The sequence below is a fragment of the Pipistrellus kuhlii genome, unplaced genomic scaffold, assembly GCF_014108245.1.
Source record: "Pipistrellus kuhlii isolate mPipKuh1 unplaced genomic scaffold, mPipKuh1.p scaffold_m20_p_4, whole genome shotgun sequence".
Classification (NCBI taxonomy): Eukaryota; Metazoa; Chordata; class Mammalia; order Chiroptera; family Vespertilionidae; genus Pipistrellus; species Pipistrellus kuhlii.
In genome coordinates, this window is record NW_023425540.1 from 73,890,918 (window position 1) to 73,913,290 (window position 22,373).

The 22,373-nt window shown below is 37.0% G+C and overlaps 1 protein-coding gene and 1 pseudogene across 13 annotated transcripts in view; both read left to right on the forward strand.

The window, feature by feature from the left end:
- GTF2I (general transcription factor IIi) overlaps window positions 1–22,373 on the forward strand; it is a 99,261-nt gene that overhangs the window by 40,824 nt on the left and 36,064 nt on the right. For 3 of the 13 annotated variants that reach the window (XM_036409345.2, XM_036409344.2, XM_036409347.2), the window contains 3 exons: window positions 10,184–10,243; window positions 12,173–12,229; window positions 14,649–14,711. In XM_036409345.2, coding sequence (XP_036265238.1) covers window positions 10,184–10,243; window positions 12,173–12,229; window positions 14,649–14,711 — 180 coding nt within the window. The remainder of the gene's footprint in view (window positions 1–10,183; window positions 10,244–12,172; window positions 12,230–14,648; window positions 14,712–22,373) is intronic. The other 10 variants (XM_036409346.2, XM_036409349.2, XM_036409352.2 and 7 more) reach the window with 5 other exon arrangements.
- Window positions 697–1,910, forward strand: LOC118702958 (annotated as a pseudogene).

Here is a 22,373-nt window from a genome sequence, read left to right on the forward strand (position 1 = left end):
AAACATCAATGAGAGAGAATCATTGATTGGCTGCCTCCCACATGCCCCATACTGGGAATGAAGCCTGTAATCCGGATTATGGCCTGACCCGGAATTCTCATCACTCAACCTGAGCCACTCTGCCGGGTGTTAATGCCTTTTTAACATTTCCGTTATTCATCCATGATTATAGAAGGCTTTTTCTGTCCGCTTTTGAAATTGGGAGTGATGATGACTGAATAGTAAGAGTTGGAAATAAGAGACAGCCGCTTGTGATGTGCGCAGACTGCGGGGACTCAGGCGCTGCAGCAGCTGCAGAGCCAGAGCCTCCAGCTGCGGCTCCTGGGCATTGAGGGGACCGTGGTGGCGCTGGCGGAGACTTGGGAGACAGCTGGAGGGGACGGCCCAGATGCACATCATCCACGGCCCCTCTGACCCGGAGGCACTCATGAGCAGGAGCCCAGAAAGCCGAGGGTGGATAAGATACCGACCCCTCCAATTCCCGTAAGCACCCGGGCTCCATCCTGCGCCCAAATACCTCCGCGAGCTCCCCTTTCTGCTCTCTCTGCGGTTCGGACTCAGCCGGGACAGACTTCTGCCGCCACTCCGCACCCTGCTGGAGAAGCTCAGCGATCCTGTGCCCCTTTTATTGGAGGCACTCTGTTGGACGACACAGGATTTGATCGTTCTGGACAAACTGTTCCATAGGAGCTCTGGATGAGGCCTAGATGCCAACAGTCCCTACAGGCGGTGGTTCCCGTTGCTGGCCTCTGATGCCTGTCTAGGGTATGTCGTGGTCTGGCGTGAGAGGCGCCTACCTCCCCAGCCTCCATTGCTTTGCTCGCTCGCTTTGGACTCGCACGAGCTCCGCCAGCTGACACGGCCCTTCCGGGTAATTGGACGGCGGGATGGCTGTGCAGAACGCGCTGCGCGCTTCCTCCTGATCTTCGATTTTGACGAGACAGGACAAAAACAGTGGCGACTTGATAGTGTGCGCTGCGCGGGTCCAGAGGCTGCGCGAGGGCTTCTACGAGTACATGCAGCGGGCCTTCAAGTACCTGGGCGAGGGCGTGCGGCTGCGGGACCTGAGGCCTTTCCCCTGTTCCCTGGCATGGGCGACATGCTAGGAGCCTGCTTCGAGGTGGTTCTCACCTCGGATACCAGCACCTTTGGTGTTGAGAGTGTTCCGCGCTGCTGGCCACCTGGGTGTGTTCCGCCGCATCCTCAGCAACCCATCGGGCCGCTGCCGGGCCTGCCAGTGCTTCAGCCCTTCCACACGCGGTGCCCCCCACCCCCACCCCCGCCAACGTGGTGCAAGCACACAAGGTGCTTAGCGACTACCTGTGTGAGCGGACCCAAGACGTTGTGCACTTCCAGTGCCTCGCCAATGACGTGCCCCAGGGGGCTGCTGGCCTTCCCGCCCCGCGGCTGTGCAGGAGGCGCAGAAGACCCAGCCAGCTCATTTCGTGCCACCGTGGTGCCCGGGAGACCTCAGCAGCATCCCCAAAGGAAGAAAAGCCGGATGGAATAGCCCCCTCCTGGTGGTGGAACGAGGTAGCACACTCCTGTTTGGGTCCCACCAGCCAGGAACCTCCCAGCTGGGCCTCGGTGTTTCCTCATACCCCAGCCGCCTCTGTGCATCAAGACCAGGGACTTCACCAAAGTCCCCCCCCGTGGACTGGGCCCTCTGCGGCCCCTTCCTCTCTTAGGGAACAGAAAGCCATGATGTTTTTAAAGCAGAGTCAGTGAAGCCCAAACCCCTCCTCTTCGGTGTTGGAGCTATTAAAGCAGGTGAAGGAAAGAGTTGGGAATCATGTATTTCGAGAGGGTAAAAGATTATCTGAAATGATGATATCTAAAATGCAATTGAAGAACATGAGAGCTTGACAAGCTTTTTACCTAGCAAGCTGAGATACAGTTTGGATATTTTTCTCAATAACTGAATTGATAATTCTTTGTATATTCTGAGTAAAGCCCTTTGTGGTGTGATTTGCAAATAGTTTAATTTGAAGTCAAATTTATGTATTTTCTGCCTGGCTGCCGTAGCTCAGTGGTTGAGCATTGACTGATGAATTAAGAGGCCACCGTTCAATTCCTGGCCAGGACACATGCCCAGATTGCAGGCTTGATTCCCAGTGGGAGAAAGCAGCTGATCAATAATATTCTCTCATCATTGATCTTTCTATCTCTCCCTCTCCCTCCCTCTCTGAAATTAATAAAAATATGTTTAAAAAATTTTTAATGTAGCTTCCCCTTGTATGGATTGTGCTTAAGTATCATAGCTAAGAAATCTTGGCCTGACCCAACGTCACAGAGATTTTCTTCCACATTTCATAAGTTTTTTTATAGCTTTACACTTATGTCTGTGATCATTTAGACCTGGGTTTTATATAGTGTTCAAGATACTGAGCTGGCTCTAACTGGGTTGGCTCAGTGGATAGAGCGTTGGCCTGCGGACTCGAGGGTCCCAGGTTTGATTCTGGTCAAGGGCATGTACCTTGGTTGCGGGCACATCCCCAATGGGGAGTGTGCAGGAGGCAGCTAATTGATGTTTCTAACTCTCCATCCTTTTCCCTTCCTCTCTGTAAAAAAATCAATAAAATATATTTCTTTAAAAAGATACTGAGCTGAAAATGCCTATGGATGTTCAGGTTTTCCAGTATCGTGTGTTGAAAAAAAATTGTCCCTTTTCCATTGATTACCTTTACATCTCTCTGTTCCTTGAGTATATTGATCTCTGTGTCTGTCCTTTGCAAAAGTTACATTGAGTACTGTAGCTTATAGTAAGTCTTGAAATCAGATTGTGAGAGTCCTTCAAATTTGTTCTTTTATAAAATCATTTTGCCTATTTCAGCTCCTTAACTTTTCACATGAATTTTAAAAATCAGCTTCTTGATTGGTTAAACAGTCCTTTGGGGATCTTAGTGATGATTTTGCTGAATCTATAGAGTATCTTAATGTGGACCAGTAGTTTTATTGATAGCTTTACCCAGTGGTCAGATAAGTTTCTATTGAATGAGTATATAAAAAAAGTTTTACATAAATGTTAAAGACACGCCTTAAAATTTAAGTACCCATTGCATTTTGAGGTTATTTATTACATGTTCTTCAAAGCTAATATCTTTTTAAAGTATGATACTTTGTAAAACTGTGTAATAGGAAAACACGAGAATTCTCATGATCCAGCCGCAATGTGTTAATATGGACGTCAGTTCATGAGCATGGCATGTATATCATCATTTTAGCTCTTCCTGGATTTCTGTTATCATTGCATTGTTTTCAGTCTAGAGATCTTGTACACACTTGGTTAGATTTATATCTAAGTAGTTAATGTTTTTTGTGTTGCCTTAAGTGGTACTGTTCTTTTACATTTCAGCTTCAACTGTTTATTGCTAATGTAGAATTACAATAGATTTTTTATGTGCTGACCTTGTATCTTGTGACCTAGTTAAAATTTACTGCCCTAGCTGGTTTGGCTCATTGTTAGAACGTCAGCCTGTGGACTAAAGGGTCCCAGGTTCGATTCCGGCCAAGGGCACGTGCCTGGGTTTCGGGCTCCATTCCCAGTAGGGGGCAGTGCGGGAGGCAGCCGATTAATGATTCTCTCTCATCATTGATTTTTCTCTCTCCTCTTCCTCTCTGAAATCAATAAAAATATTTTTTAAAAATAAAATTTACTTATTAGTTCTAGCAAATTGTTGGTAAAATGTTAGGGATTTTCTTAGTAGATATATTTTTTGTTTTCTTTTTCTTATATTAATTGTAGTGGCTGGGATCATGTAGTGTTTTGGTGAATTAAAGTAGTGAGTGCAGACATCCCTACCTTGTTCACAGCTTTATAAGGAAATCTTTCAGTATAATAGCTGTAGGTTTTTTGTTGATGCTCTTTACCAGTTTCAGGAAGTTCCCTGTGTCAGTTCGTGAAGAATTTTTATGCTGGGTATTTGTAATGTTCTTTATGCATCTGAGGTGATTAAATAATTTTTCTTGTTTAGAATGTTCAAATGGTAATTGATATTAATTTTCAAATGTTGAATCACCCAGGTGTTACTGGGATAATAAATTCTTGGTTACTTTTTAAATTTCTTTTATCGATTTAGGACTGTTCTGTTTATAAATTTCTTCTTGATTGTTTGACAAATTGTATCTTTTAAGGAACTTGACTACTTTGTCTTGTTTTCTTTTTTATTTAATGTTTGTAAAGTTTATTGCTGATCTCCCAATTCCAATTTTGTAATTTGTGTCTTTTTTTTCTTGGTTGGCCTAACTCATGTTTTGTCAAGCTTGGCAATATTGATATTTAGACCAAACAGTTCATTGTTGTGGACATTTGTTGTATACTATGTGTCGGAGAATGTTGAGTAGCCTCCATGATCTCTAATTACCAGGTATCAGTAACAATTTCTAGTTGTGACAAAAATCTTTCTAGAGACCATTGGTCCAGCTCTATAATTTTCTCAAAATTTTTTCCTCAATGATTGTAATTTTTGCTCTTATGTTTCTTTTTTTTTCTTGCTTTAATTTTAATGTTTTTATTTTATTTATTAAGATAAAAGCTTAAATCCTTGATTTGAGATTTTTTTCTAATACAGCATTTAATGCCATAAACTTCCCTCTTAAACATTACTTTAGCACTAACATAAACTTTTATTTGTATTTTCATTCAATTCAAAATATTTTCTAATTTCTCTTGTGATTTCCTCTTTGTTCTGTGGTTTATAAAGAAGTGTGTAATTTTAATTTCCCTATACTTGTGGGGGAAAATTCAGATATGGTTCTGTTACCAATTTTTAGTTTATTTCCATTGTGTTTAGAGAACATTCTTTGTATAATTTTGGTTATTTTAACTTTGTTAAGGTTGGTTGATATAGTGGCACAGATCTGCTATATCATGTTCTATAAATTGCAAGAGTATTAAAATGTCAAATGGTCTCTGTGGGCTTATCTGTTTATCCTTTCAGATTTGTCACTTTTGCTTTATGTGCCGGTGTTAGGTGTTAGTGTCTTAGAAGCTCCTTCGCTTGGACTATCTTCCTGGCAACCAACCCTTGTCCTGATTTGTAACAGCCTAGATTAGTTTTTCTCTTTTGTATTTCATATAAATAGAATCGTTCAGCATGTACTCTTTTGTTTTAAGCTTCTTTTGTAAAACAATTTGTGAGACATATTGTTGGGTATACTTTATTTATTTGCATTGCACTATTATAATTTCTAAAATGCTTTTTTAAATGAAATGTTTAAAATCTACAAGCAAAATGTACATCTGCTCAGGTTTACTGAATCTTAATATTTTCTTGTCCCCATTTCCCTCACGATGTAACATGCCAAAATGTAGCTGACACCCTTCTTTGAGCTCTCCCAGAGTCCCATTTTCTCCCCTTTCCTCCTAAGCTAGCCATTGTCTTGACATGATGGTTGTCTTTCCTCATAATGATTTTATATTTTTACTGTGTATATATTCCAGAGAAGCATCTATCTCCATTATATGTATAATATTTTCTGTTTTTAAGCTTGATAAGACTGGTATCATACTATATATTTTGTTGTGTATATGTTCTCTTTTCTTTTTGAAACACCTCAAGTTTGTTTATTAGTAGTATATATCTGATTCTTAGCCAGAATGTGAAGCTGGAAGGTTGCTCTCTTATACTGGAAAATCAACTGCATAATATGTTACAGTATGTGCGAATGTTTACATTGAAGAACTTTGCAAAAGCTTAATCAAACCTGCTTTCAGTTTATTAAATAATTTCTTAGGAGTATCTTTGTGTGAGGTACAGCAACCTCATGACTAAGTCACAGACCTTTTCAGAATTAATTCTTATAAAGGCAGTTTTGATTATGTTGATCCAAGTTATGTGCAGGGGGGAGGGAGGGTGGATGGCAGGATGAGTAAAGGTAAAGTTTTATTTTTAGTCTCCCTAAATGTTGTGTTTCACTTGATTTAAGAGGGCTTGGGAGTACCCAAGAATTATCTTCCAGAGAATTTCTGTCATACGAATAGTGCCCTGAAAGTTTGAATAGTCATGAGGAGTGGGTCTTTCATTATTGGCCCATAATTGCAGAATTGCTTTCTCTGATACAATCTTTACATCTCCTGGTAAAGGGAAAGACGTGGTATGACAAAGAGTTTACCATTTGGTGAGAGAGGGGGCTGTCTTGTCTGTTGCAGTGAAATTCCCCAAGTGCGGTTTTGTGCTGTCTTTCCCACGGTCTTCCGGGAATCCACAGGAGTGCAGACTTTCTTGATCACAGTTGGGGTTTTCAGTTTTCTCAGTAGTTCAACTTGTACTTGAGTCACGTATATAAATTAGACATTCCTTTCTTCAGCTCCCAGTATACGTTCTACATATCATCACTTGAAATGCTTAGTCTTTGCAGAGCTCTGCTCTGCAGATTGTCTTCCTGAGATGGATGCTTTTTTTTTTTTTTTTTTTTTTTTTTTTTTTTTTGGCTTTTTTGTGGCTCTATTCTGAGATTGTTACATTCTTTCATCATCAGTTCTAGTTCTTGTTCCAGGTCCCGTATCTTCAGGTCACAACTCAACTTTTCCACCTCCCACTTTGATGAAGGTGGAATAAATTCCTTATACCTGCTGAGTTTCCGCCTCTGTTCTTAGCCGAAGCAGTTCTGCTGCTTTAGACTGCAACTGTTCATTCATTCAATACTTTAAAAGATTCAGAGTTGTCTGTTCATTTTATCCCATTTACTCTTTGAATTATCAACACAAACCTCTCGATATGCACGATAGGCTCATTTACTTGTTCTGGCCCCACACAACCTGTTTCTTCATCTAACAGAGAGCCTTACTGTAAGCCCAACGCAGGCTGCGTAGCTCCAAACGGGTCACCAGGGCTCAGCACGGGCTCCGGTTTCCTCGAAGACACCGCCACACCCGGGCTCAGGCCGGCCCTCTGGGCACACCGCGGTGGGTTCCGGCGCTGTGGCCTCGGCTGCGCCAGGACCCGCCCCTTTAGCGGGGCCACCCGAAGGATGGGCAGGAGGGGCTGAGGCGCCGCCGAGAGCAGACCCAGAACCCAGCAACGCGAGCTCCGCCTCACCGGCTGTCCCAGCTGGAAGACGGCCACCTGTATATGTTCTTATGTATCAGTCATTCAATATATGTTTTCAAGATCTATATGCATTTCATCACATATAGATTTAACATTCTTATGCGGTGGTTATAGTGTGCAATCTTTTGTTCCTTCTTCTACATAAGGACATTTATGTTTTCTTCCAAAACTTGGTATTCCCATGTCAGTCTTCTTCTAAACTACGGCCCGCGGGCCACATGCGGCCCGCAGAGGAGTCTGATCCGGCCCGCCAGGTTTTTTGGGCAGTGAGCGCAGCCGAGGTGTTACAGTAGGAATTAGTAGTTCATATAGTCCGGCCCTCCAGCTCTCTGAGGGACCGTGATCTGGCCCCCACTTTAAAAAAGTTTGAGGACCCCTGTAAGGTAATGGTACTCAGATGTGAGTGTTGGTAACACTCAATTTTCACAATGCCCAGTAGACACTGCAAGCATTTTGAGCGTGAGGGTCAAATATGCTGCCTATCATATGATGAATAAATTCCAAATATATGCCAGTAAAACATGTGGAGCTAAGCCCTGACTGGTGTGGCTCTGTTGGTTGGGTGGATCCATTCCAGGTCATGACATATGCCTGGGTTGCAGGCTCAATCCCTGATTGGGGGTGTGCAGGAGGCAGCCACTCTCACATCGATGTTTTTATCTCCTCCCTTCCTTTCTCTCTCTTTAAAAAAAAAAAAAAAAAAAAATATATATATATATATATATATATATATATATATATATATATATATAATTGATTTTTTTTTTTCAGAGAGGAAGGCAGAGGGGGATAGAGAGCTAGAAACATCGATGAGAAAGAAACATCGACCAGCTGCCTCTTGCACACTCCCTACTGGGGATGTGCCCGCAACCAATGTACATGCCCTTGATCAGAATCAAACCTGGAACCTTTCAGTCCCCAGGCCGACGCTCTATCCACTGAGCCAAACCGGTTTCGGCTGCATGTTGAGCTTTTATTATCCTATGCAAATCGACCGAATGGCAGAACGACCAGCAGAACAACTGGTCGTTATGATACGCACTGCCACTAGGGGCAGAAGCTCAATGCAGGAGCTGCCCTCAGGCCTCATACCAGTCAAGATGGATGCCAGTGAAAGGCACCCTGATTATCCTGCTGGTCGCCCCACAGAGGGAGGTGACTGGTGGTGGGTGGGGCTGATTGGTGAGGGGGTGGAGGGTGGGGCCAGCGAGCTGTTGGTACCAAGCCAGCCAAGGTGGGTGCCAGCAGCCCCCTGCCCCCCCCATCACCACACCTGTCACCCCACAGATTGGCCCTAATGGATGGCCAGGCCTAGGGACCTTTCCTTTGCAGAAATTTCATGCACCAGGCCTCTAGTATATGATAAGTCACTAAGTTGATAAGTAATCATTAATTTTATATGCCTAACAATGTAGCATCATAATAAAAATAGAAATAAAGAATTGACAGAATTAAGATATATTTACAGATCTATAGTCATTGAGTTACTTTTAAGTGATAAATAGAATATTTGAACTGTACATTTAAAAACATGAGCTAATTGGTGTATGTCTAGAACTCTCTAGCAAATGTTTATTTACAAAGCATGGATCTTTCACAAAAATTGACTTTATACTTGTTCACAGATAACCTTTAAAAATTCCCTGAACATAATGTAATTTAGAACTCAGTAATAAACCAGTTATTTAAAATAGAAATTCTGTATAATGGAAATTCTAAGACATATACTTTGACTTGAAGAGGACCTCATGAAAAAGAATTTAGAACAGATCAATATTGGAAATACCGCATAGCTAAACTTGTGGAAAAGTAACAAAGCAGTATTTAGTTACTTACCCTTAGCTATAATTTAATTTTGTTCTATATATCTTTGCCCAAGATCACATGACTAGGAAGCAGTGAATCTGGCATTTGAATTCAGGTTTCTTTCTTTCAGTGTCTTGCTCTTAGTTGAGATTCCAAATATAAATAATTTTTGTATTTTCTATGAAATTTTGTTCCTCTATGATGTATTTTTTGCTTAATAATGTGTGGGTTTGTGCCTCTGTGAAATTCCTTATGCATTCCAAGTCTTAGGATATTTTCCAAATAATATTTAGAGATAGTTAAATGGTTTGTATTCATATTCACGCAAGAACCTGTTTCATTTTAAGTATCCATTGAACACACCTTTTTTCTGTTTAAAATGTTTCATCACTAAAATGATTGAATAATACATGCAAATGTGTTGCCTTAATTTCTATAGCATTTTTTAAAAATATATATTTTATTGATATTTTACAGAGAGGAAGGGAGAGAGATAGAGAGGTAGAAACGTCGGTGAGAGAGAAACATTGACCAGCTGCCTCCTGCACACCTCCCACCGGAGATGTGCCCGCAACCAACGTACATGCCCTTGACCGGAATAGAACCTGGGACCTTTCAGTCCACAGACCGACGCTCTACCACTGAGCCAAACCAGTTTCGGCTCTATAGCATTTTGTGAAGGCTTAATGAACCCAAAATATTTTATATGTTAATATTGGGAAGGACCATGTTAAGTTATTAAAAGGTGCTTATAAATCTGCAGGAAAGGGAGATTCTGAATTAACTGTTAGTTTGTCATGTTTCAATTTCAAAGGAGATTCAAGTTTACTCATAGTTTAATTACATGATTCTAGCTATCCTAAGAAAGGTTTAACAATTTGATTCTGCACTTTTCTTCAGTATGACAAAAGATTAAACAAATATTTGTCAAGGAAGGAACAAATACGCCTTGTAAGATAAACCTGCACTTATAATCTGTATAACATAAAAGTTGCAGTTTGCTGTTATGAACACTTTCGTGTTTAAAAAAGCCACATTCACCATTTTAGACATCATTCCCATTCAATCCATATGTCTGTAGTCATTTTCAATATTTCTTTAACTGTCTCTATATGAATTTGCCTGATCCTACTTTTCCCACTCACAGACCATAAATTGGCACCATTCATTTTGTCAGTCATTTTTTAAAATTGTGCCTTTTTTTTTTTCCCCTTCTTCATGAAAAGGCTGTGTTATTCCATATCTTTCACCCAAATTTCTTTACTAAAGTGACCCAAAATATATTTTTGGGATTGCTGTTGAAGTACTATCTTTGTATTCCAAAGCAGGCCCTTCTGAAACTGATGATGTTGATGACAAACTCCCCCTTTCGAAGTCTTTGCAAGGTATATATAACTTTTCACTTCCATTTTCCCACATACTGTTTTTATTTAATGATTCTTTATATTGGACAGACTGTATTTTAGTATTTATATCTGTATTATTACTTTTCTAAATGGAAAAGGAAAAAATGTATTGGCCTTTTTTTTTTTTTTTTTGAAAAACATATAAATGAACTTCACAAGCAACAATTTTTCAAAACCAATTTTCCCTTTTGTGAATCTAGTAATGAATCTCGAAATGGGTACATGACACACTTTCATATTTAAGGTAAAGTACACATTTATACCTTATATCAGAATAGTCAGAAGTAAGGTTTTTATTGTATAGTTAGTAATGTAAATATCGATAAGGTCATGTTGATACTTAGCTCTGAGAATTTTTGTATAGTGTTCCCTGACTTGATGATCATAGGCTATTTGTGATGGCTTTTTATACTACTATCTATTCTGGCTTTGAGCACATAAGATTTACTTTCCTTAGCTTTATTTTTAATGTAAATATAATTGCTTATTTCAGATTTAAAAAGAACAAAAAGGACCCAAAGAATCATTGTTTACATGTAACATTGTGAAGGTGGGACAACCACCTTAAGTGTTCTTATTTTTTCCTGAGCTTTCCTTTTTTAAGTGCTGGCTTCTTATCCATTACCTTTCATTACTTTGACCTCACTCACATCTTTGTTTTCTTCAACCTTGGAGTCAGAGAACCTAATGCTTCATAAATCCAAATGTTGACATCTTAAAAAAAGAGGGAAGGGACTGTGTGTTGAGAAAGTATATTGAAAAAGTTAAAGAATAATTTATGGCTTTAGATTTATAGATTTATCTAGTCTTTTGAGTTCAGGTGAGTTTTCATAATATGAAGTGGAAAAGAATCCCAAGATAATTATGGCATTTTAAATTCAAAAGTACTAGACACTGAGTGAGAGTTTTTGAAACTGTAATCTATGTTTTTTAAAAATCAAGATAAAATATATATATCAAACTATGTCTCAGTGTTACATGTCTAGTTTTATGTATAGTTTCTGAAATTAGTTATCAGTGGATGATAAAATAAACTCAGTTTTTTGTTTCCCTTTCCCCATGGGATTTACTCAGAGGTAATATATTTATACACAGAGGCAGTGACTTTCAACCTTTTCTATGTTAGTAGCTCAGACATTTTAAGGACAGAGGATGAATATTTGGGGGCAGTTTGGGTGCTTAATCCTTAATCCTAAGTGGCTCTCTAATATTTTAGTGGACTATTTTCCTATTTGTGAGTAAAACTTCTACTCTATTAGGATGAGCCCTTTTACCTCGTGGCTGCCTAACTTGATACATTGCTTTATGTTCCAGTTTTTAGAAGCAGGCAGAGTATATTACCTGAATTAAAATGCTTTTGAGACTAAGGTAGTATCTTAAATTTTAACTTAAAAATGTCCTTTAAATACAAGTTTGACTAAATAATGAAGATTGACTTTCCATAGCTTCCACCATAGTAAAAATGGAAAGCAGGAAACATTTCACAGCAAAACCTGAACTTGTTTATATTTAACGTCTATGAGCAAAGAAAGACTTTACTTTGATTTGTGTGTTTTTGTGTGTGTGTGTCATTGGCTGATGAGCATGGTACTTTGAAACGTAATTGTTCTATTTCTCAAATTCTAACATCTATTAGTAATTATATTGCATAGTTATAATAACTAACCATAAATCCCCAAACCTACTTAGGTTGACACTATACATTTTACATTTTAAAATAATTTTTTTAGTTTTTAAGTGAAGTGTTAAATGTTATCTGAATTAGGTCGCATTGTTTGAAATAACTACTTAGGAGTTAAAGAATTAGTTTGTATATGTTGTGTTATATGTTGTAAATTTTTTGCACTGTAGTTTCTCTTCTATGTCAGTTTTTATTGTTTTATTATATGTGGTTCATTTTCATTTTAGGAAGCCATCATTCTTCAGAGGGAAATGAAGGAACAGAAGTGGAAGTACCAGCAGAAGGTTAGAAATAAAGGGATTTTAATTTTGCCATATTTATCTTATGTTTGTTCTATATTATAGAGATAATATTTTTTTTAAAAATATATTCTTATTGATTTCAGATAGGAAGGGAGAGGGAGAGAGAGAAGAGATAGAAACATCAATGATGAGAGAGAATCATTGATCAGCTGCCTTCTACATGCCCCCTATTGGGAATCAAGTTTGCAACCCAGGCATGTGCCCTTGGCCGGAATCTAACCCAGGACCCTTCAGTCCACCGGCTGACGCTCTATCCACTGAGCCAACTCACCTAGAGCTAGAGATATTATCCTTAAAACCCCTTATTTGGAAAGAAAAAGATGATTATTTTGGTATGCTTTCTTAGCCAACAGGTTTTTTTCTTAGACCTAAGATGTAATATACCTCTTTTATTTTACTGAATAATAAAGCGTATGAGATGAAAACTTAGGTAAGTTAAACTTCGTGATGCAAAATTCTGACCTTTTTTTGTGTGTTTTTTTCTGGTCGTCTTGTGTCATATTAACATTTTTTTAAAGAAGGAAATATTTCAATATTTTAGAATTTAATTATTACTGGCTCTGTTCACATTTACTTTTTAAACATACTAATTTAATGATGCCACTAAAACAAATAAGTTTTTATTGATTTTAAAGATAGAGAAAGGGAAAGAAAGAGAAAGAAACATTCATGAGATGGAGAAACATTGATCAGCTGCCTACTTCATGCGCCCTATTGGGCATCAAACCTGCAACCCTGGGAAGTGACTTACTAGTGCATGGGACAGTGCTCTACCAACTGAGCCACATTGGCCAGGGCTCATGGTGCCATGTTTAGAGTAGGGTAATACATTCTGTATAAGATTAATAAAAGAAAGATTTCCTCTGCTTATTTTTACACCCACATCTACCCCATGAACTACTTTTTCTCTTTATTAGCCATCCTTTGCTCTCAGGATTGAATGAATATTTAACTATGGTACAGATTTTTAAGTTACTGGAATCTTGAGTTAAACTGTTAGCATATAAAATGGCTTCCTATTTCTAAGTGGTTTATATAGTTTCAAAAAAGTTTTTGTAAGTTGTTCCCAAGGAAAATGACGGGTAATGTAACTGAGTCTTATTTTAGAATTATTATTTCTCTCATAAACTAGCTGTATTGTACTTCATTTTCTGGATAAAAATTGATTATATCTTGTAACTTTTTACTTTGTATATTTGCTTTTTCATTTAATTTTTAAAAATTAATACTCTGATATTTTACCCTGTCTGAGTGGAGGGAGTTCTTAAGGTCTCTCAAATGTTAGCTAATCTTTCTAAATTCAGTTTCAGAATTAGGATTTCTAAATGGAATACATTTCTTGCAGAAATATTAAGATGCTCATTTTAAACAGTATTTTAGTGGGTTTCTTTTTAAAAGATCTATTTATAGAAGATAGTGTGCATGAATTATTTTTTTATGTTTTACTGTATGAAGGTAATTATGTGTTTTCTCTGTAACAAAATCTATTTTGAATAGGTAGTATTTACCACGAAATACCTATATATAAGATACATGGGGCAGGGTTCATCAAGCAGTATGAATTACTTCACAATTTACAATTCTGTCATTAGATACTAGGCTTTTCAAATACTTTATTTTTGAGGAGATTTTTATTGTATTACAATGTTAATAGAGTTGAATCAAACTTGGGTTCTGGTCTTTATTCTTTTACTAACCAATAAATATAATCTTTGGCAAATCAGTTAATCTCTCAACTTTTGCAAAATCAAAGAGAGTTGATAAAAAATACTTTCTAGCTTCTAGCACTAACATTCTGATGTACATATATTTGTTTTGTGCAGTAACAACAAATATTAATAAAATACTTTATTTTAAAAAGTATCTTGCATATAAAATTAGGGCATATAGACCCAAATGCATTTTGTATAGTCATTTTCTTTGTCTGAAAGGCCCCACTGTGAAAAATTGTGGTTTTATTTAAATATATAAAATTTAAATTATATTAAGTTATATTTACACCTGCCTTGCTCTAACGGCAGGTTTATATTTTCAGATTTCTGAAAGCAGAGGAGAAATAGTTGTTGTTGTTTTAAGCCTTTGTTTTTATTCTAGCATTTTCTAGTTACATCAGGAAAATATCGGTGACTTCATTATAATCTTACTCCTAAAAATGCAAGTTTTTTTGTGTCCATTAATGCCGTTAATTTGGTATTATGTAATAGTTTTCCAGAATTTTTTTGGTTTTTTTTATCCCTATTTATAATTGAAGGGATCATATATCTTAATAAATATGAGATGAATTAAAATGCCAGTAAAATTTTAAAGTAGGCTGCTTTTGGAGTATCAGATCAATAAAATGTTGGAACATATAAAAAGTGCTTTATAATGAATGTCATTTTAGAATTTTATTTTTTTCAAGATTCTACTCAACATGTCCCTTCAGAAACAAGTGAGGACCCTGAAGTTGAGGTGACTATTGAAGGTTAGTTATTGAAAAGCCTTGATTCCAAAAGTTTACTTCTGGTCATAAAAACACTTGTCTCATTCACATTTCTAAGTATGCATTTCATTCATTCTTAAAGGAAACTTGTGATAAAAATTGAAGCATATATGTGTATGTGTGACCAAAGCAGCCCACTTCCCAACAGTGCACCCAGTGCTTTGGGAGTTTCAGACAAGAAACATAAGCCATGAAAATGAGCGGTGGACCAGACTGTACTTCCTATCATTGGGAATTGAGAATAAAAAATGAAAACTATGACCAGACCAGATACACATGGAACCAGATTCTGTAATCTGTTATCAGACTGTTATAGCCAGATCTAATATCAGTAACACTGATATTTACTTGAGTAAAGTGGAGGAAGAGAGTGTTGATAGTTCAGTCAGTTTTTAAAGCAAGTTTTCCCCCTAAAATACTATTGCAGGCTAACATATAACCTGTTCTTAAAAACTTTTTGAATCAGTAGCTATAATATAGTCTAAACGAATCTCTTTAGCTCAGGTTGCTTTAAACCTAGTTTTTCTTCTTCATAATGCATGAATGCAGATGAGCCAGTTTGTCCTGAATTATTTAAAACTTCAGCTAATAGAATAATTAACAGTATCATCTTATATAATAAAGAGCTAAATGCAAGTGGCCCTCACACTATCACGACTTAATGGCTCAAACACTCAACACTAGGGACAGAGGAATGGGGACCAGCCAGGCCATGGCCCAGGAGAGGGACAAGCTGCCTGCCAGCAGTCCAGGGCACCAGTGGCTTCGCCTGTGCCTGCAGCCGTGGAGAGGGACAAGCCACATGTCCTGCGGCCCAGGCAAAACCACCCACCCATGTTCCTCTGAGGCTACTGCCAGCCCAGGCAAAACCGATCCTGGTCCTGGGTACCTGCAGCCAGCCAGAGTGGGGAAGCCCAGGTCCCGGGTGCCTGTGACCAACTGGAGGAGGGAATCCTGAGTCCCAGGTTTGAGGCAAGGCAGAAGCAGTTAGGGGCAATCAGGCCAGCAGGGGAGCAATTGGGACGATCAGGCAGGCAGGCAGAGGTGGTTAGGGGCGGTCAGGCAGGCAGGCAGATGAGCGGTTAGGAGCCAGTGGTCCCAGATTGTGAGAGGCATCTCCCGAGGGGTCCTGGGTTGAAGATGCAGGCTGGGCTGAGAGAACACACCCCCCCGCTTTCCCCACACATACACACAAATTTTGTGCACTGGACCTCTAGTATTTCATAATTATTAAGTGCATATTGACTTTTTCCCTTTTAAAGTGCCTCGCTCTATTCTATAAATTTTCCCCCCTCAAAGTAAGTTCTTCTTAAGGAAAAATATTGAAACAATACAACAATTTAAACTATATTAAGTTATATTTACACCTGCCTTACTCTAAAGTCCCTGTACTCACTTTGTGTATTAATCTAAAAATAATTTGATGTATGTATACACATGTATATGAGTGTGTGTGTATATACATACATATAGTTTTATAAAAATGATGTGCAATATTATAATGAACATTTAAAATACACATATATCACATTTCTCATAGATTTGGTTTTTTTTCCATAATACATCTTGGTACATCTTTTGTTTTTGTTTTTGTTTTTGTTTTTTTGAAATGCTGCATAACCTTCCTTGGTTTTATTTCTCTCTCTCTAACAATCTGTCTTCTCCTGCTGTCACTTGGTTATAGTGTTTGGCTACTTACAACTAACTATTCAAAATGTGTGTCTTCATTGCTTCTAAAATATAAGTTGATTGGTAGCTTTCACATAACATGAGAATTTTTCTCATCTTTCATGTCTCAAAATAATAAATATGTATTTTTATCATTACTATAATTTTACTAATCTAAAAACAATTTTGAATTGTTTCTAGTTTAGCATTAAATGATTGATTTAATTGTGTGTGTTTTTAGTTATAAACCTCATTAATTATCAAAGAAGAAAATCTTAAGAGGTTATAAATATTATAAATACTGAACTTTGTTCCTTCTATACAGATAGAAAAAATAGATTATTATTTAAATTTATTAGGACAAAACAAAGTAGGAAAATAACTAGATTATCTTTATCAAATCTTAGAGATGAAGACTGTATTAAACTTGTTTAGAAAGTAAATATATACTTTTATAGAATAAGACCTTTAAAGAGATGTTAATGATAATTATAAAATGGCTCATGAACCTGAAATATATCAATACTTTCAATTTTAAGACTTTGGAGGGAGTAATGTCTTTTTTTTTCTTCTTTTCTTTTTTTTTTAACTAAAACATATAAAGATCTTTATCATCCAAATTTGTCAATAAATAATATAATTTTGCTATATAGGTGGCTATATGTTCAGAAGAACAGTGAAATACAGGTTTGTATAAATAATTACTTTACAGAGTAGCATTTTCTATGGCATACACTGAGTGGCCAGATTATTATGACCACCCCATCAGTACAACGAAGTAAATTAGTTATGAAAATAATAATAATAAAACCTTGAGAGTATTTGCTTAGGAAGTTTTCAATATTCAGTAATTTTGAAAGTGTCAATGAAGTACTGATGGGGTGGTCATAATAATCTGGCCACTCAGTCTATATGTATGCGAACTATAATCAGCCTCAATTAAATTGCTAATTGTTTTTTTTATCCATACATTAAAGAGGATACAGTTAAGTCTGATATATTAACAAGGCAGGCCAAATGAGAACATGCATATCTATTTGATAAAAAATTTTTGTTTTTCCTGAGAAGATTATTACAAAACGATAGAAACTCATTAAATATTTATAGTTAGAGAACTAACTTTTAGTATATCCTGATAATAGAAAAAATATACCGGCACTGAAAGTGTGATTTAAAAAGATAGATGAGTGATCCAGAAAAGACCCCTCTTGTCATTTGTTTAACTGGAGGAAAACATCCGCCCTTTATGAATAAGGCAAGTTTAAAATTAAAAGTGTATCTAGAGAATGATGTTAGTTTTGTTCAGAAAAATACTGGAAGAAAATAAATGAAGATAATCCTGCATGCCCGTGGCTGACTTTTATTTTCTCCTGTTGTATCTTTCTGCATTTTTCAAATAGTTTGTAGAAAAGATAAAAAAGGAACTTGATCATCACGTAAGTTTGTCAGATTTTTCACAGTATGTGAACTATGATATCTTTATTTGAAATTATGTGGCATTATGGCATTGAGCAGATGCTTTATCTCTGCAGGACAATATTCCTTATCCATTGCCGGAGGCGTGCTCTTCCATTTGTGGTGGTCCCCTTGTTCCTAAATCAGTGGTTCGCATTTCTAACTGTGTGACTTAGGTTTGAGAAATAGCCCTTGGAATAATACCACTGTGCAAGCCTTAATTTCACAAAACATCATGACTAAATATGAGGGTAAATTCAAGTTGCTATCAAATCTTTGATGCATGCATAGAAAACCTTAGCTCACACTTGTCTGAGGTCTAGCTATCATGGGCAAGCTAGTAATGGGAAGTCTTATGCTTTAAAAGAGGTTTCCGAATCATGCAGCTCTCTTAGAGCATTGTTTCCCAAGTCTGAGTCATTCACATGTTCACTCTGCTGTGAACCTTACCCTGTCCATTACTTAAAGTTTTTTCTGTCAATTGATTTTAAATGGATTCATTTAAAAATTAATTTTGCATCAAAGTGAAACTATCTTTGACATTTTAAATTTTACGTCTTTTTTATATACATTGAAAAATATACATAAATATTTCAACAAAATATTGCATATACTTGGTTCACATTACCACATATGGTACATGGACTGCAATTTGCATCATTTCTGTTTTAGAGGTACAGTATTTGTTTACCTGTCATCTTCTGGTGGCATCCTTTTGTGTGAAATTCATGTTTAGACCTTGGTAAATATTTGACTCTTGCATATAATTAAAAATTATACTATTTAAATGTTCATTTATTTTTTTAAATTTATTTTTATTGCATTTAGAGAGGAAGGAAGAGGGAGCGATAGAAACATCAATGATGAGAGAATAATTGATTGGCTGCCTCCAGCATGCCCCCTACTGGGGATGGAGCCTGCAACCCAGGCATGTATCCTTGTCCGGAATTGAGCTTGGGACCCTTCAGTCCGCAGACTATCCACTGAGCCAAAACCAGCTAGAGATCAAGTGTTCATTTAATCATTCTGCAAATAGCCAGCAATTTTACAGTCCCTGGGGAGGGACTGTACTAGGTGGCAGAGATTTAGAAGTGAGCAGGGTAGGTAGGGACCATTGGAGGGTTTTGAACAAAGGAGCGACAGGTTCTGTCCTTGACCTTTGAGAAGCAAGGCTGCTGTCTTGCAAAATCTGAGAGGAGAGCATAATGGCAGCAAGAAGTCCAGTTTACAGGCTATTACATTTGTTAGGGCAGATAGCATGGTGCTTTAGAGGAGGCCCGTGGCAGTGGACATAAGGAGTTGAATTCTGGGTATGTTCTAAAGATAGAGCCAGTAAGCTTTGCTGTTTGTCATTGTTTAATTAATTGTGCTTATTTTATAAATGTAACTGGACAGTTCATAGAATCTGTAGTAGTGTAGCTTAGCATTTGAAGGTTTTTTTCAAAATATATCTTTTATTGAATTTAGAGAAAGAGGAGGGAGATGGAGGGAGGGAGAGAGAAATATCCATCTGGTGCCTCCTGCACACCCCTACTGGGACTCAAGCCCACAACCCCGACTGAGAATCAACCCAAAACTTCTCGGTGTGTGGGATGACACTCCACCAGCCAACCCTCACTGGCCCATTTGAAGATTTTGTGTTAGAGGACTTATGGCCTGGATCAATTTGAAATGTGTAGAGAAATTAATAGCTTTGAGTAATTTTAAAGGAAATACAGTGCCTGGTTGATTTTAATTTATTTTTTGTTTACTTAGAATAAGTGTCAGATTATCTGATAAACATTACCAATTTTATTATATTGAAAATAAGAGTATCAGAAAATGTTTTATATCCTATTAATGCATTCACCGATAAGATTGCAGTAATAAAATTTAGCTCTGAAGTCTGTTTTATTGATCAGCAAATTTGTAAATATGATGCTAAAAGAAAAACAGATTTATTTCTAAATACAAATCTTGAATTAGAGATTGCAGCTGCCATTTTTTGAGGTGTGGAGTCATTTGTATTAGTACTGGTAGAGTAACTGTTATATAGTCCTGAATAACAGCTTTTGCATATTAAATATTTTGCAACTTGTTTTATAAGCTTTTAATTTTGATGTTATAAATAGTTTGGGCTTAATTTTGAAGCATCCTGAAAGTGTCTTTTTATATAAAAGTGATTGTTTAGCCGAAACCAGTTTGGCTCAATGGATAGAGCATCGGCTTGGGGACTGAAAGGTTCTGGGTTAGATTCCGGTCAAGGGCATGTATCTTGGTTGCAGGCATATCCCCAGTAGGGGGTGTGCAAAAGGCAGCTGATCAATGACTCCCTCTCATCGATGTTTCTAACTCTCTATCTCTCCCTTCCTCTCTGTACAAAATCAATAAAATATATAATAAATAAATAAATAAATGTCCTTTAAAAAAAAAAAAGTGATTGTTTATAATGTTAAAACACCACTTATTTAGAACACAGCACTATTGCTGGACCCAATTATTAGAAATAACTCTTGGAGCTTTATTTGATATTCTCTGATACAGAAGGAAAAATTTTGATTTTGAGGTCAATAAACATTTTCTGCTTTCTCAACATCAATTATAGTTGTTTTATAGCAGTAAAATGGAGGAAAAATGGAAGGTGTGGCTAAGTTAATTGCTATTAAGACTTAATTCCATGTTTCATTTGATGTGTGATGTGATATTTTATCAGCACAAATAATTAAATTCATCTCTTTGTGTTTGTTCACATTTAGTAGATTGAACTTCATTACTTATCACTTTTTTATATTTTATAATCTTTATTAAAGATTATAATTCTTTTATTGTCTTGTTAAATATCCTCCCAGGTTTGCCTTTTTCCTATTTATGATCACTGAGGTTACTTTTGTAAATATATTTGTACTTTTAAATTCTTTCTCTTGTAAAATAGACTGAAGAAATGAGGTATTGATACTAAAGAAAAGCACTCTTGGTCTTTCATCTTGACCTCAGTTTTGAACAGTTTAGATTATAATTGAGATTGATAACTGCAATTCTTAATTACTATTCTACAGCTACATTTTTATTTTATACTCTTTCAGCTTTCATTTTATGTAATTCAATTAACAACCTGTTTAAGTGATGATCTATAGATATTTTAGGTGACATTATCCTGTAGGGAAAATACTTTTGTTTTAAATATCATTGCTTAATGTTTGGGCAGAAATATTAATATTGAATGTTTAAAATACTTGATAATATTCATAAGTGAAACATATATTTCATTTTATCTTTGGAAACTACCATATAAATACTCTTCAGCTTCTAAAAATCTGGACAATGGAAAAGAGGGTTTATTTTTCTCATGTTTTCAGAATTGAAGGCCAAATGTTTTATTTATTTGCTTATTTATTTATTTATTTGTAAATATTTATTTCCGAGAGGAAGGGAGAGAGAGGGAAAGAAAGAAAGAATCGTTAATGAGAGAGAATCGTTGATCTGCTACCTCCTGCACACCCTCTATGGGGGATCTAGACTGCAGCCTGGGCATGCGCCCTTGACTGGAATTGAATCAGGGACCCTGCACTCTGCCGGCCAGTGCTCTGTCCACCGAGCCAAGCCTGCTAGGGCCCAAATGTTTTATTTTTAAAATATATTTTTATTAATTTTAGAAAGGAAGGGAGAGACAGAGAGAGAAACACAAATGATGAGAGAGAATCATTGATCGGCTTCCTTCTATTAATACAAGTCCCCCACTGGGGATCAAGCCCACAATCCAGGTATGTGCCCGGACCAGGAATTAAACCGTGACCTCCTGGTTCATAGGTTGGTGCTCAGCCACTGAGCCATGCTGGCTGGGCAACACATGAAAAGTTTTTAGAGTCATAAGTTGTCTATGTGATGTTTTCCTGAAATCAGCATCGTTGTCTTTCCTAGCACATAGATGGTCATAATAATACCTTATCGGGTATTGGTGACGTTGGTACCTTTTTCTTCTGTTGATTAGAATAGTCAGTAAATAATTACAGGTTCACAGAATATCTGTTGGCATTATAGGAAGAACCCAAAGTCAGGGCTCCAGGGCAACAGTGTCGGTTACTCTGATGCAATGAGAGGTACAAGTATTTTAGGCATCAGTCAGATTTTTTCCTTGATTAGTGTCTGTTGCTCTCTCAGGCAACATTGTATTTTGGATTTCATGTTATCTGTTTGATAGTTTACCAGAAAAAGTTTTGCTCATAATCTAATATCAGGTGCACTATCTAATGATGTGACATGGTTAAGTCACATAACATTTGGAGCCTATTTCTGTAACTATAAAACAAGAATGAAACTTACACTGATCTAAAAAGGTAGCTTGTATTTTGATGTTTTAGATTTTTGGTATTGCTAGTGTCTTTAACACAGTAATTATTTTCTTCTCTATTTATTTTTAAGTACAGATATCTTCAAACTATATTTTCAATAATTTATACATGGTGTTTGAGCACAAATCTCAGTAGTGTGCCACTTGTCATTTTCAGAGACTAAACAATGAAAGTGATAACTCTTATTTGAGCC